This window comes from Balaenoptera physalus (assembly GCF_965194825.1).
Source record: "Balaenoptera physalus genome assembly, chromosome: 8".
In the NCBI taxonomy this organism is placed as follows: Eukaryota; Metazoa; Chordata; class Mammalia; order Artiodactyla; family Balaenopteridae; genus Balaenoptera; species Balaenoptera physalus.
In genome coordinates, this window is record NC_138887.1 from 50,288,415 (window position 1) to 50,305,145 (window position 16,731).

The 16,731-nt window shown below is 35.6% G+C and overlaps 1 protein-coding gene across 1 annotated transcript in view; it reads right to left on the bottom strand.

The window, feature by feature from the left end:
* Positions 1-16,731, bottom strand: part of ABCB5 (ATP binding cassette subfamily B member 5) — a 118,855-nt gene that overhangs the window by 66,633 nt on the left and 35,491 nt on the right. The window contains 5 exon segments of the mRNA XM_082473920.1: positions 6,999-7,118; positions 9,431-9,510; positions 13,167-13,375; positions 13,379-13,411; positions 13,415-13,462. Coding sequence (XP_082330046.1) covers positions 6,999-7,118; positions 9,431-9,510; positions 13,167-13,375; positions 13,379-13,411; positions 13,415-13,462 — 490 coding nt within the window.

The following is a 16,731-nucleotide window of genomic DNA, read 5'->3' on the forward strand; positions in this document are numbered from 1 at the left end:
ACCAAGAAAACAACTGGAAAAATGGTTTTCAAAACACTGAATATTTATTAGGCAATGAAGCACAGTGATCCCTTGAAACACAGAAGGTGAGAACTACAATTGCCCCAGCTTATTTCCTTGAAAGAGTTTTCAGGGTGCAGTGTGTGGAGGAGGAATGCAAGTGGAGTTGGTTGACTTGCTGAGTTAAGGAGGTGGGGTTAAGGGTCTGGGAAGACCAAGACAGCAAGAGTTCACAGAGAAGAGTGCTAGAGAGGAAAAAAATGCAAAGAGAACTTGGGAAATCTTTAGAGGATCCCTCTCAAGTATTCAATGGAGAACTGACTGTAGAAGAATGTGGAAACTACTCAAGGCTAGAGAAGGAGGCACCTGAAAGGATTAGAGGGTATCATATCTGTTCCAACCAGCATGACTGCGAAACTTTATAATTCACAGGGGCATTGGGTAGAGTACTCAAAAGAGTCCTGCCTCCATAGTGGAGAATAATTTGCTTTAGACTAAAAATAGCTCTGGTCTAGCCTAACAAAAGTGAAAAGCAAAGAAAAAAATGTCAACTTGTTTCTAAGTAACAGTTGCATCTCTCAGCAAAAGTCAAGAATATTTCTAAGAATATAAAAATAACCAGACCCTACAAGGTAAAATTCACAATTTTTGACACCCAATAAAAAGTGGCCAGGCATGCAAAAAAGCTAGAAAATACAACTATTAACAAGGAGAAAAATCAATTAATCGAGACTGCTCCAGAACTAACACAGATGTAAAATTTAGCAGACAAGGACATTAAAGAAATAAATAGCACTGGAAATGGTAAATACATGGGAAATTATATAATTTATTCCTTATTATTTAAATCTCTTTAAAAATAATTGATGATTTAAGCAAAAATAAAAGAAAACAACAGTGAAAACAATGTAGCATTGGGTTTATAATACATGTATAAGTTTATAACACATGTATATTACTATTAGATAATTAGATAATTATAATAATAATAGCTTGAAGGCCAGAAATGGAGGAATGGAAGTATACTAATGTAAGTTTTTTTACTATATGAGAGGTGATGTAATATCATTTGAAGGTAGATGGTGATAAGTTAAAGGTATATACTATAAACCCTAAACCCATCACTGAAATAACAAAGAGTTATAGCTAATAAACTTACAAAAGAGATGAACAGGAATCATAAAAAGTACTCAGGTAATCCAAGTGAAGGGAGAACATGAGGAAAACAGGAACAAGAGCAGAAAAATAGCAAAGATGATATATTTAAATTAATTCATATCAATAATCACATTAAATGTAAATGGTCTAAATACTCCAATTAAGTCAAGGATTGTCAGACTGAATACAAAGCCAAGAACCAACTGTATGCCACCTACAAGAAACACATTTTTTAAGTAAAGACACAAATAGGTCTACATTAACAGGATGGAAAAAGACATACCATGATAACTCTAAGTAAAAGAAAGCTGGGGTGGGTTATATGAGTATCAGAAAAAGAAGACTAAGGAGCAAAGGACATAACCAGAGTAGAGAAGTTTACTTCATAATGATAGAGGGATCAATTCATCAAGAGGACCTGACAGTCCTGAATGTTTATGCCCATCATAACAGAGATCCAAAATACATGACACCAAAACAGATACAACTGCAAGGACAAATCCAATCCACAATAATAGTTGGAGAATTCAATATCCCTCTCTCAATAATTTATAGAACAAGTACACAGAGAATCTATAAGGATAAGGAAGACTTGAATAACACTATTAACCGACTTCACATAATCAATATTCATAGAACACTTCACCCAACAGCAGCAAATGCACATTATTTCCAAGTCTACATAGAATATTTACCAAGATAGACCATATTCTGTGTCATAAAGCAAGTCTTAATAAATTTTTAAAAATTCAAGTCATACAAAGTATGTTCTCTGACCGCAAAATCATTAAATTAGAATTCAATATAGAAACATGTCTGGAAAATCCCCAAATGCTTGGAAACCAAATAACACTTCTCAAGTAAATGACCTCAGATTCAACCTAAGAAAACAAAGAGGGAAGAGCAAGTTAAACTCAAAGTAAGCAGAAGAAAGGAAATAATAAAGATCCAAGCAGAAATCAATTAAATATAAAGAAGGAAAATAAGCCATAGAGACATCAGTATAACAGAGAGTCCAAAGATAGACCCATACATATGTGGACAAACTGATTTTCTACAAAGGTGTAAAGGCAGTTCCGTGCAGAAAAACAGTCTTTTCAACAAATATTGCTGGAACAACTGCAATGTGCAAACAAAATAAAACAAAACAACAACAAAACAAACTTCTAACCACACAAAACACCATGAACAGAAACTAACTCAAAATTTATCATAAACCTAAATGTAAAACTAAAACTATAATACTTCTAGAAGAAAATGTAGGGGAAAATATTTGTGATCTTGTATTTGGCAAAGATTTCTCAAGTATAACACTAAAAGCCTGATTTATAAAAGAAAAAATGATAAATTGAACTTCTTCAAAATCAAAGACTTCTGTTCTTTGGAAGATCCTCGTAAGAGGATGGAAAGACAAGTCCCTGATGAGAAGAAATATTTTCCAATCAGTTATCTGATAAAATCCTTATATCCAGAATGTAAAGAATATATAAAGAACTCTCAAAACTCAAAGACAAGAAAACAAATGACCAATCAAAAAATGGTATGAGCATAACATGTGAACAGACACTTTAACAAAGAAGAGATATGGATGGTCAATAAGCACATAAAAATGCTCATCATTAGTCATCGGGATAACTCAGATTAAAAGAAAAATAAGACACCACTACACATTTCTAAAATCAAAATTCCTAGATATATCAAGTATTGACAAGTATGTGGAGTAGCTGGAATTCTCATATATTATAGGAACGTAAAAGGAAAATAGTTTGGCACTTAATTAAAAAGTTAAACATACTCCTATCATAAGATTCACCCATTCAAATCCTAGGTATTTACCCAAGAGAAATAAAAGCTCATGTCCACAGAAAGACTTACACGTGAATGTTCAGAGCAGCCTTACCTATAATATTTAAAACCTGCAAGCAAACCAAATAACTCAAGTGGGCATCAATACCAATAGCTCAAACTGTGGTATGTCCATATCATGGAATACCATTCACCAACAAAAAAGGAAGGAACTACTAATACATTCCACAACATGCATGAGTCTCAAAACAATTATGCTTAGTGAAAGAAGCCAGACAGAACAGGATACATACCGTCCAATTCCATTTACATAAAGCTCTAGAAAATACACACTAGTCTATAGTGGCAGTAAACAAATCAGTGGCTGTTAAGAGTCAGGGAAGAAGCGTTGGGAAGGTTGAGATGGAGTGATTACAAAAAGCATGTAAAAATTTTTGGGAGTGATTGGTTGACAAGCTTGACTGTGGTGATGGCTTCACAGGTATACATATATGCCCAAACTTTTCCAATTGTATACTTTAGTATGTGCAGTTTATTGTAAGTCAATTAAACCTCAAAAAAACTGTTAAGAAAAAGAAAGTCAAACAAAAGAAACATTGGTATACAGCACCCCAGCTGGCCATTCTTGAAGTTCTGTAAGAATCCCCAATGAGACTGAGACATTTTAATGAATGTTATGTAAATATAATAAAAAAGCAGATTGAGGAGCAACTAACTGCATTGTAGGTAGGAAGATTTCTTTTTCGTAACTTCAGCAAGGTCTGATAATGGACATATGTGAGTTTCTATAGATGATATTTATGTGTAACATACTCTGCTGTAGAAGAGAGGTCTAAGTACTGCCATGCTTAGTGCTTCCTTTATTTTTCATATTGCCAAATACATAGACGTTTTATCAAACTGATGAGTGGATAATACTCGGGGAATGAGTTTTTATTCTTTGCTTTTTGTTTTCCTCAGTCTCTTATTTACTTTTATGTGGTAATTCTAAGCCTTGCTTATATAGAAGCATTCTTATGAATGGTATGAAAAATTAGTAAAAAATGTAATTAGCTTTTTCATTTTAGTTTTTTTAAATAAAATTTTTATTTTAGAATAATTTTAGACTTATGGAAAATTTGCAAAGGTAGTTCAATATCCATGTACCCTGCACATAGTACACTCCAGTGTCAACATCTGAGATTTCTATAGTGTTTTTGTCACAGCTAACAAAACAATATAAAACTAATTATTAACTAAACTCCAAACTTTATTCAGATATCCTTAATTTTTATCTATTATCCTTTTTCTGTTCCAGGATCCTCTCCAGAATATCACATTGCATTTAGTCATCATGTTTCCTTAGGCTCCTCTTGGCTGGGACAATTTTTCAGATAGTTCTTATTTTTGAGGTACTTGACAGTTTTGAGGAATACCTGTCACATACTTGATAGAAGGTCCCTCAGTTTGGGTTTGTCTGATGTGCCTAGTTGTTAGGGGTAAGACATTCAGCCTATACTGATTCCCCTTCTCTCATTCAAACTTGAAGTTTGAATTTGATTTTTGGTCTTGGAGACCCTAGGACTTAATTACAGTGCCTTAAAAGAGAACGTTAAGAACACTGTTGTTGAGTGGGAATGCATTAGAAGAACTATCACTGCAAAAGTGAGAACACCCAGACACCCAGGCTCCTGGCCCATATCTCTCCCATTGATTCAATTACATTTCCTTGAGGTTACAAATATTATTTCCTAAAAGCAAACAGAGCTCAAACCTTACTGATGAAGCTATGTTACCAATTAGCTCAATGGTTTTCACAGTACTATCAGACATTTCTTAAAACAAATTAATGTATATGAAGTTTAATTTAAAAATATAAAAGGGCACATATAACACATCACACTCAAAGGAGAATGTGGGGAGAGAGAATGCTGTAAAATCAAACAATTAGGAGATTGCAACTAGAAAAGGTTGAGAGTGGTGTGCAGCCTCTTGTGACAGAATCAGAATCACAAGTTTTCCTGGTGCAGGTTTGTACTATTCTAGCCCTTCTCGTCTTCAAAGAGGGGCTCACAGGCATTTTTGTACACATATATTCTCATATTTCTTCACTTATTAGGCATTACACATGGTGCAGGTTTACTTATTTTGCGAAAATTCATACTGTTGTCTGACACCTGAAAACTGACAATAAGTGATAACCATTTCCACATTTGTGCCTTAGTGTGCATTGATGTTCCCCAGACGGGAACGGCCTGAGCTTACCCATTTGTATCATCTTTATGCTGCCAGGCTCCTGGTCTAAACTACAAACATTTGAATAAAGTCTATATTATGTTACAATTTAATTTGTTATATCATGAATTAGTGTCTGAGTATATGAAATAAATTACAGAAATACCTAATACTTTAAAAGGGAAAAACTTCTCCAAAGGCCTATCAAATGAGCCTACAAGTACCATACACCCTTAAGGTACTATAAAGTACACTACAAGAATACAACTTCACTACATCATATATGTGACCTAAAACTGATATACTAGCCATAGGGAAAAAAAAAATTTCCAAACTAATCATTTCAGACTTAAAACAGAGAAGAGATTTTGGGAGCCAAGGCCTCTTAGAAAACTGATCAAAGAAATTAGAGCGTATGCTTTGTCTTTTAGCAAGAATTACTGTAAAGATAAGGAAGGTAGTGCAATCCATTCCACTGTTTTTCTCAGATGCCTAGGTGTGATAGATTTTCAATATGTCTTTGTTGCTATTATTTCTTCTAGAAAGTACCAATTTGAAAGGATTTCCTAGATCTCCTCTCCTCCTTCACAGTTTATACAAAGCTAAAAGCCAAACAATTAGTTACACGACCAAAGAAAGGTCAACAGGAAGATCTCTACTTGACACTGCTGGCATTTTCAGATTACTTCACAATTTCATGCACAACCATAAATCATCAGGTAATTAGTTTGGAGTTTGAAATAGAGGATGCTTTAAAACATTCCTCCCAGAATTGCTAGGGCAGAGATAAGGGCCTGAGGAGACCAGCTAGCTTCTCACCATTGGTGGCCATGGGCCTTGAATAAGGGTGGGCAACAGGAAAAGAAAGGAGAACAATGCGGGCTTCCCTGGTGGCACAGTGGTTGAGAGTCTGCCTGCCAATGCAGGGGACATGGGTTCGAGCCCTGGTCTGGGAAGATCCCACATGCCACGGAGCAAATGGGCCCGTGAGCCACAATTACTGAGCCTGCGCGTCTGGAGCCTGTGCTCCGCAACAAGAGAGGCCGCGATAGTGAGAGGCCCGCGCACCGTGATGAAGAGTGGCCCCCGCTTGCCACAACTAGAGAAAGCTCTCGCACAGAAACGAAGATCCAACACAGCCATAAATAAATAAATAAAGCACACCTAGTATAGTGTGATTTTAAAAAAAAATGTTTAAAAAAAAAAAAAAAAGAAAGGAGAACAATGCAAAGCTGTGAGCATTTGAGAGGGCCTGCATTTGACTGCTGAGTCAGTTAACAGGGGTAATATACTCTCTGGAGAAGCCTGGAAACACAGAGTTCTAGTGTCTCACAGAAAGCATGAGGTGGGAAACCTATGGGACCACAAGTTCCCACTGACTGCCTCCTGGAAGTTTGCCTCAGGTGGACTTGGGGCCCACTGATAACATTTGCTCCATGATGCAGTCGTATGGTCTTCAAACTTTTTTTTTTTAAGATGAAAAATCCTTTCATCAAATGAAAGCACATGTGGAAACTTGATATATGTAAATAAACCATACAGATTAATGAGTAACTCCTCTATATGAATTGTCCATGGCGGGGGTGGGGGGAGGTGCAGCCCTACCTGCTCATCTACCTCACCTCCCCACCTTCTTTCATACCTCAAGAGGCTCCTGGAAAACCCTAGTACCCAATACTTCAAAAATACAGTCTGACAAACCTCTCACTACTCTTTAACAAATTTCCACATCTTTTAGCTACCAAATTTTAACTGATCATCTGCTATAAGAAAGTCTCTATGGTAGTTATATGGGAAATGCAGGATTTTTGGTGTCTTACCTATATCATTATGATGTTGAAATCCAATTGGCTTGGCATTCTTCTGGGTCAATATTGGTACCGTAGCTGAACAATATGGAATTACTGTCACATCACTACGGCTGTCTGAGAATGCTTTCTCTTTTGTAAAACGTGGTGACAAAAAGAAAAATTTCAGGCACTTAGAAGCTATATTTAATAAGGGACTCACTTCCCCACCGATCTCTTCCTTTCAACTTGCATGTGAATATCTATGCATGCTTAGGTTAAGACCCTTTAGAAAAGAAAACACATTCAAAATCTAAACTCTTTGCTGAGTTGAAGCCGTGTGTACTACCTAATTAGGAACTTGGAATAGTACACTATAGCACAATGTTTTCTTTTTATAGCCTGGAATCTCTTCATTCTCACTTCTAAGTAACTTAACAAACAACTGAAGATAATAAAATTATTTATAGTCACTTAATACCATTTTCCTTCACTTAACTTTATTAAGCTACTATTTGTGGAGAAATTAACAACAAAAAGTAAACGATGAAGTAAACAGTGAATAAGAAAACACTACAATAATTAGCTCATCTTTCTTCTAGGAGGCAATACTGTCTTACCTAGCTCAGAGTGCTGACCAATAAACAATACAGTAAAGATGTCTTATTTGGTAAGAGTTAGGAAAATCAATATTTTATATAGGACTTTTCCTTATTTGTGGGGGAGGACAAAGCTTAGGAATAATTTAAATTCACAGAAATCACTAAGATAAGTATCTATATTATGGGAAAATACCTTGCTGTATATTTTTTAGTTTTTTTCCTATGTTTTTTAAAGACTTTGAAATGTCCTGCTAAGTAATAATGATTTAAATTCATTTGTGGGAGAAAAATTTACTAGCTATATATACAATAGGGTCAAAATAAGCAGCTTAAGGGGACAAAAACAAGTCTATTATAGTCCTACATAGCAGCTTCAATCTGGGGTACAGTTTGAGTTTCTTTTCTAAGAAGGCAGTGTGGTTTTGTATAGAAAATAGTTTTTTTTTAAATGCTGGTAAAGTATAGATAACATGAAATTTACCATTCTAACCATTAAAACTATTTTTTATTGACATATACCTGACTTACAATATTATATTAGTTTCAGTTGTACAACATAGTGATTCAATATTTTTATAGATTATACCCCATATAAAGTTATTATAAAATATTGGCTATATTTGCTGTGCTGTCATTCTAACCATTTTTAAGGGTAGGGTCCTCCTGGATCTGAGAGGTCAATTCCTTCTGTGTCACTATCCTTTTATGCTCAGGCTTAGATCATTCTTCTTTTGTGTGGTAAAATAACATAACATAAAAATTTAAAGCAATTTTAACATTTTTAAGTGTACTTTAGTGGTTTCAAGTATATTTACATTGTTGTGTAACCATTACCACTCTCCATCTCCAGAACATTTTCTTCATCCTATACTGAAACTCTGTACCCTTTAAACCATAACTCCTAATTCTCCCTTCCCTTAGCCCCTGGTAACCTCTATTCTACTTTCTGTCTATGAATTTTACTATTTTAGGTATCTCATATAAGTGTAATCATAAAATATTTGTCTTTTTGTGTCTGTGTTATTTCAGTTAGCGTATGTCTTCTAGGGACCTCCATGTTGTAGCATGTGTCAGAACTTCCTTCCGTTTTAAGACTGAGTATTATTCCATTGTATGTACATAGCATGTTTTGTTCACCCATTCATCTGTCAATGGACATTTGCATTGTTTCTACCTTTCAGCTATTGTGAATGATGCTACTGTGAACATTGGTATACACATATCTGTTTGAGTCCCTCCTTTCAATTTTTTTGGTTACATATCCAGAAGTGGAATTGCTGGATCATATAAGTTAGTCTATAAGAGGCTAGTTTACGAGCGATCTGGTTTCAAATTTAGCTTCAAACCCTAGCAGGTGTATAATCTTGAGGCAATATACCATGGTGGTTATATGAATGAGCTAGAGGGCCGACTGTCTGGGTCCAGGTTCTGACTTCATTGCTTCCTAGCTACTACTCAATCTCCCTGTGCTTCAGTTTGCACATCTGTAAAATAGGAGAATAAATGTACGAATCACATTGGGTTCTTGTAAGGATTAGTTATTATTGTTCATTTGTTCCTTTATTACACCTAAAATAATGACTTATGAATGGCTTCAGGGGGTCTATGAACCCCTCAATATTATATATAAATCTTTCCGTACAAGTGCACTTTTAGATTTTTCAGAAGATTTACAGTGGTTTATTTTTCCCTTTCTTAGTCAGATTCTCAATGGGACCGTGATCTATCAAAGGGGGAGAAGCGCTATCCTAAAAGAAGTTAGTGGCCTATAATTTAACACCAAGCCTTATAAATGTGAGCTTGATTAAGCAAGCTTGTAAAATGTCCCATGATGCTTTTGGGATGAGGTATTCTCTGCGTTACCTTTGTTCTCCTGGCTAAATTCCAGCCAAGGAAGTCCCCTTGCAGCAATCCCCTTTCTGTTCCCAACTGTTACAGTATTGCTACAAATGGTAAAAAAATAAAAAAAAAAAAGAAAAGAAAAATAAAAAATCTAAAAAATTCCCAATTCCATATGTAAAGAGAAAGTAAGATATCTGACAAAGACACACCAAAACATGTGTGAGTGTGTGTGTGTGTGTGATGTGTAATAACCTAACTTCAGCTTTGGATAACCACTTCTTGGGCTTAATATAATAAGGTAGCCCACAGCTTAATGTAATATATCAATTTACTTATTAATTCTCCAAGTAGTATAAACATAATGTAAGGCGCCTCAGAGGAAGACAAACAGAATGCATCACATGAGAGAGAGAAGTGATGATAAAGAAAAGCCTATGAGGGCTGCAACAAAGCAGCTCAGTCTCTTCAAAGAATAAAGCTGTGATGGAAACCCATCTTTCATAATTAGCAAAGGGTCTTTTTAAAGGTTCTCCATTAATGTGGTGTAGCTGAATCTCCCTTAATAATAATTATTCCTTAGATGTGCATACTACTTTTAACATTTCAAAGAGCTTTCACAGGCTTTATCCTAAAATCAGTGTGGGCTTCCTCTGCTTCCCCAGGGGCCTGCAGGTGTTCACTGCCATGACTCCTCATGGTAGGATAACCTGGAAGCCTGATGCATTGGCATGCTGGGTCCAAACAAGTAGCAGAGTGGAACTCCATAGCCTGCAGTATAGATCTTTATCCACTGATCCTAAGTCCTCCTCTTGAACAAGATTAGTGAAGCAAAACTAGATTGCCGCAAGCCTAAACTAAGAAGTCCAGAAAAGAGCACTTCAGGCCTTGGAACTATTCTGTATCACACTCATCCAGATACTATTCAACAAATATTTATTGGCTGTCAAATAGTGGCCAGGCATTGTTCTAACTCTGGGTATGCTGCAGTTAACCAATTAATGCCTTTGACAACAAAGAGTAGATATTCCAGTGGAGGAAGAGAGATAACAAAATAAACAAATACATACATAGTATGTTAGCTGATGAAAAGTGTTATGGTATGTTTAAGGGGCAGCCAATGTGGGGTAGAGCGGTAGGGTGTCAGGTTCCAGAAGGAGCTTGGTGCCCAACTCCATAGAACCTTGTAGCTACTGTAAGGAATTTGGTTTTTACTTAGAGTAAGAAGTGAGATAAGGAGCCATTGAAGGATTTGAAGCAGAAGCACGACATGATCAAATTTACATTTTAATAATGTCGTCTGGCTGCGGTGTTGAGAACAGATTGAAGTGGGCATGAGAGACAGCTATTGCAATAATCCAAGTGAGAACAAGAGTGATATTTCCCTCATGCCACTTTGCAATCAAAACCCACCCCCTGCCCCAGTAAACTATTGATCTGATTTTTTTTTATCACTATAGATTAGTTCTACTGGTTCTAGAGTTTCATATAAAAGGAAGACAGTGAGGTAATGGAGAGGAGGGGCTGGGAGGATATCTGAAGGCTGGCTGTGGAGGGAGGTGGATGCAGCATTCACCAGTAAGAAATAATACATTTTATTGTTCCCTCTTTCTTGGTTAGTGGTTTACATGGTATTTTGAGGTATAAAAAAATCTGTTAACTGCTGTGGGTTAGGCCATGTCATGCCACAGGGTCTGAGAGTTCTTAGACCGATGAGCAGAAACAAGACCTGTTGAATGCCCTACCCTCCTTAGGTGGGGACCTCTTTAAAGACTTGGTTTTGCAACCACCATCTGTGTAGTGGGTGTACAGGACTCTCATGGCACTAGAGTGTTCATTTCCTTGCCTGTATTTTAACTCTCCACTTCACCACAAGTCAATTATATACTGAAGCAAATGTATTTCATGAGTTTACTGTATTACCTGTCACCTCATTTGCTACCATTTACCCTCACTCCATAAAAGATAAGCAAAGTCTATTTAAAGCAGTTTCACACCCATACATCTCTACAATGTTGATTTAATTACCCCCTTTAAAAACTGGAAAACAATAACAGTAATTGAATTTTAAAAATATATACTTGGGGGCTTCCCTGGTGGCGCAGTGGTTGACAATCTGCCTGCCAATGCAGGGGACACGGGTTCGAGCCCTGGTCTGGGAAGATCCCACATGCCGCGGAGCAGCTGGGCCCGTGAGCCACAATTACTGAGCCTGCGCGTCTGGAGCTTGTGCTCCGCAACAGGAGAGGCGGCGATAGTGAGAGGCCCGCGCACCGCGATGAAGAGTGGCCCCCACTTGCCGCAACTAGAGAAAGCCCTCGCACAGAAACGAAGACCCAACACAGCCAAAAATAAATAAATAAATAAATAAATAAATAAATAAATAAATAAATAAATAAATAAATAAATAAGTTCTGTTTAAAAAAAATATATATATATACTTGGAATAATAGTTTACAAACATTTTGTATTCTTCTCTTTTCACTTATGATATAGATTTCATTTCAACCAGTAGGAAAAAAATATTTATTAGTTTATCATGTCACTAAGCAACTGTTTATTTTAAAAGTCTGAACAAGTTTTGATTGCCTGAAGTGATTAACAAATTGGATGAAAAGACAATGGGTACAACATTTAACCTCTAAACAACTTCACAGCCTATTACAGTATTTTAAAAAAATCTTATATATGTATATCAATTATATCTCAATAAAACTAGAAAAACTGTGATTTGAGATGCTTAAGTGTAATCATTTTCCAGTACATTCAAGCCCTAAGTAATAACTAAACATCACCATTAATAAACACAATTTGAGTGTATTCTATAAATAGAGCCCTGTCTTAGTTACTAAGTATAAAAAAAATGAATAAAGTATGAGACATGATTTTGAGGGAATCATCGTTTCTTCTTCACCAAAATGAACCAAATTGGCAAAGTGTCCACAATGAACATGGATTTTCATATCACTTACTTATTTTATGAAAATAAGAAATATCATGAGCAACATGTGGCACTCTCATCATGTGAGATGGAAACAACGGTAAAAACTTATAAAATCTGATCTGCAAGTTGATAATAGTAACTAACAGATTTTTTAATAAGCAGTGGGCACTCTGGCTGCCAGTATCCATTTCTGGTCACACAAAATCAGTGTTTAAAAAGAAAAGCCTGTAATTTTCTTAGAGAGAAAAACACAACCCATTTTCAGACAAGCACAAAGTAAAAAGTTCCATTAAGCCTTCTGAAGAGTTTGAAGGTTATGATTTGAAAGAGTGTTTGGCCACTGAAAAAAGTATTCTGTGGTTTTTCATATCACCACCACTAACTACCCTCCCTGATGCAGTGCAATGTGGTAAAGGGCCAATTCTGCATTGTGGCCATGAAGCATGTGCAACAGCTTGCAAAGAGCAGGAAGCCAGTGTGAGGGCCCCAGGGCTGTTGAAGGAGGATGGTTCAAGGTCAAGGCAAACCACACTGTATGCTTCTCCACTTGAAGTGAAATTAAGTTAAAATGAGTACTCTGGGGTTGCCCAAAGAGGAAAAAATGGCCAGAGAAGAAAATCCCATGGGTGTATATGGAAGAGACAAAGGGTGGATGCGATTATAATTGTGATAGTGGTAGGGGTGTGGAATTACTCTGGGGAGGTGGAAAGTGCAGACCTGTTGGAATGGAGGTATATATGGGATGATTGCTTGGATATGAGCCTCATATATATTTTTAACACTAAGTATAGCATCTTCTTCTTTCCTCCAAATCACTGCATCTGTACCTTAAGGAGGGCTCTGAAATTAATAAATAATCCGCTATGGAGCCATACTTTCTTGTATTTAAAAATAATGCTAAACCAGGAATATGAAAATAATAAATGAATCTTCTCACTTACCTTTTCCAGTGCAGCTTGAACCACTGATTCGCTTTCTGTATCTAGGGCAGAAGTAGCCTCATCTAAGATCAGAATCTTCGGGTTTCAAACTAAAGCTCGAGCAATCACGATTCTCTGTTTCTATCCTCCACTCATTTGAGCTCCTTTTTCCCCTACCAAGGTATTAAATTTCTAATGAAAAATAGGAAAGAAAACAGAAACAGAAGGCAGCATGGTCAGATGATTAGAAAAGTAAATGGCAATCACAGTTGTGTTTTAATGACAGCTTAATCTCTACTTCAGCCTGGCTGATATTGACTTATGATTTGTTCTTTGTAAAAACAAACAACTATTTTAAAAGAGTGTAGTGAAGAGAAGCCCTAAGAAAAATTTGGCTAGGACTAAAAGATATGAGAACATAGGATAATCAAGGATTTTAAGGAAGATTAATAATAATTTGAACCAATTTTCAAAGTTTTAAAGACATTTTTAGAATGCACTGGTATCTTTAAAAGAAACACTGTAGTACAAATACTTAACTATTATTTGAAATGTTTATTAGTGATTTAATATATTATCCATAATTTCCTTCCTTTATATTCTGAAAAAAAGTATGAAAAGATTACTGCAAAAACTTCTTCCTCAAAACTTTTTTCAATCTTGGGAGACCTTTTAGGCCTTCTTTACTTTTTGGTATATGCATCTTTAACAAAGTAGATATTGTTAGATATCTGAGGTTGGAGGTAATTTCTAGAACTAATGAAGTATAATTAGTAATATTCTATTGGGTCAAGTCCCCAGTCCAAAGTTCATTTCTTCGAGGATTTACATTTAAATACTATTTCTAAACTTTTAATTTCTAGAGTCTGACCTTCACATTAAATATATATATATAAACCTTATTGAGGAATAATTTATTCACAATAAAATGCACACATTTTAAAAGAACAGTTCTATGAGTTCTGACAAATGAGTGTACCCATGTTGTTACCACCTGAAAAAAGATATAGAACATTTCCATCACCCTAGAAAGGTTCCGGATGACCCTTTCCAGTCAAAACCCACACCTTGCCTCAGGATACTACTGATTTGATTTTTATCACTATAAATTAATTTCATTAGTTCTAGAACTGCATATAAATAGAATCATACAGTGTGTATTTTTTAAGGCACTTTTTTAGAGCAGTTTTGAAGGTTCACAGCAAAATTGAGAGGAAGGTGCAGAGATTTCCCATAAGCCATCCTGCCCCCAAACATGCATAGCCTCCTCCATTATCAACATCCCTCACCAGAGTGGTGCATTTGTTACAAGTGATGAACCTACACTGACACATCATAATCATCCAGAGTCCATAGTTTACATTATGATTCACTCTTGGTGCTGTACATTCTAAGTTAGACAAACATAAAATGACATGTATTCATCATTATAGTAACATACAGTATTTTCACTGTCGTAAAAACTCTCTGTGCTCTCCCTATTCATCCTTCCATCTCCCTTACCAGCCCCTGGCAACCACTAACCTTTCAACTGTCTCCTCAGTTTTGCCTTTTCAAGAATGTTAATATAGTTGGGGTCAAACAGTATGTAGCCTTTTCAGACTGGTTTCTTTCACTTAGGAATATGCATTTAAGGTTTTTCCATATCTTTTCATGGCTTGATATCTCATTTCCTTTTAGTGCTGAATAATATTCCACTGCCTGGATATATCAAAACTTATTTATCTGTTCACATACTGAAGGACATTTTCGTTGCTTCCAAGCTTTGGCAATTATGAATAAAGCTGCTATGAACATCTTTGTGCAGGTTTTTGTGTGGACATAAGTTTTCAACTCCTTTCGGTAAATACCAAGGAGGATGACTGCTGGATGATATGGGAAGAACATGTTTAGTTTTGTAAGAAACTGCCAAACCATCTTCCAAAATGGCTGTGCCCACCAGCAATGAATAAGAGTTTCTTCTGCTCTACACCCTCGCCAGCATTTGGTGTCAGTGTTCTGGATTTTGGCTATTCTAATAGGAGTGTAATACTTTCTCACTGTTGTTTTAATTTGCATTTCCCGGATGATGTATGATGTGAAGCATCTTTTTACATGCTTATTTGCCATCTGTATATCTTCTTTGGTGAGGTGTTTTTTAAAGTCTTTGGCCTGTTTTTAAATTGGGTTGCTTATTTGCTTATTGTTGAATTTTAGGAGTTCTTTATATACTTTTTGGATAACAATCCTTTATTAGATGTGTCTTTTGCAAATGTTTTCTCCCAGTCTGTGGCTTATCTTCTCATTCTTTAGACATTGTCTTCTTCAGAGCAGAAGTTTTCAATTTTAATGAAGTTCAGCTTATCAATAACCTCCTTCATGGTTTGTGCCTTTGGTGTTGTATCTAAAAAACCATTGCCATACCCAAATCATTCTAGATTTTCTCCTATGTTAAATTCTAGGAGTTTTATAGTTTTGCATTTTATATTAAGGTCTATGATCCATTTTGAGTTAATTTTTGTGAAAGCTGTAAGGTCTGTGTCTAGATTAATTTTTTTACTTGTGGATGTCCAGTTGTTCCCACACCATTTGTTTGTTAAAAAGACTATCATTTCTCTATTGTATTGCTATTGCTCCTTTGTCATAGATTAGTTGACTATATTTATATGGGTCTATATCTGGACTCTGTTGAATTGATCTATTTGTATTTCTTTCACCAATACTGTACTGCCTTGATTACTGTAGCTTTATAATAAGTCTTGGGAAGTTGGATAATGTAGTCTTTTAACTTTGTTCTTCTTCAACATCGTGTTGGCTATTCTTGGTCTTTTACCTCTCCACGTAAACTTTAGAATCAGTTTGTTGATATCCACACAATAACTTGCTGGGATTTCGATTGAGATTGCATAGAATCTATAGATCAAGTTGGAAGAACTGACGTCTTGACAATATTGAGTCTTCCTTTCCATCAATACAGACTCTCTCTCCATTTATTTAATTCTTTGATTTTATTTATCAGAGTTTTGTAGTTTTCTTTATATAAATCTTGTACGTATCTTGTTAGATTTATACCTAAGTATTTCATTTCTTGGAGTCCTAATATAAATAGTATTGTGTTTTTAATGTCCAATTCTTCTTGTTCACTGTTGTTATATAGAAAAGTGACTTTTGTATATTAATCTTGTATCCTGCAGCCTTGATATAATTGCATTGTGTACTTTTTTGGTCTGTTTTCTTTTATCTAGCATAATATTTTTGAGATTCATCCATGTTGTGTGTATCAGTAATTCACTCCTGTTTATTCACAATGTGCATCTATCTTGGGTTGCCAGATTTAGCAAAAACAAAAACACACCAAGAACCATGGAGCTCAGTTAATTTTGATTTTCAGGTAAACAATGGAATACTTTTTTAGTATATTTCATACAGTACTTGGGATATACTCATACTAAAAATTATTGTTTATCTGAGATTCAAATTTT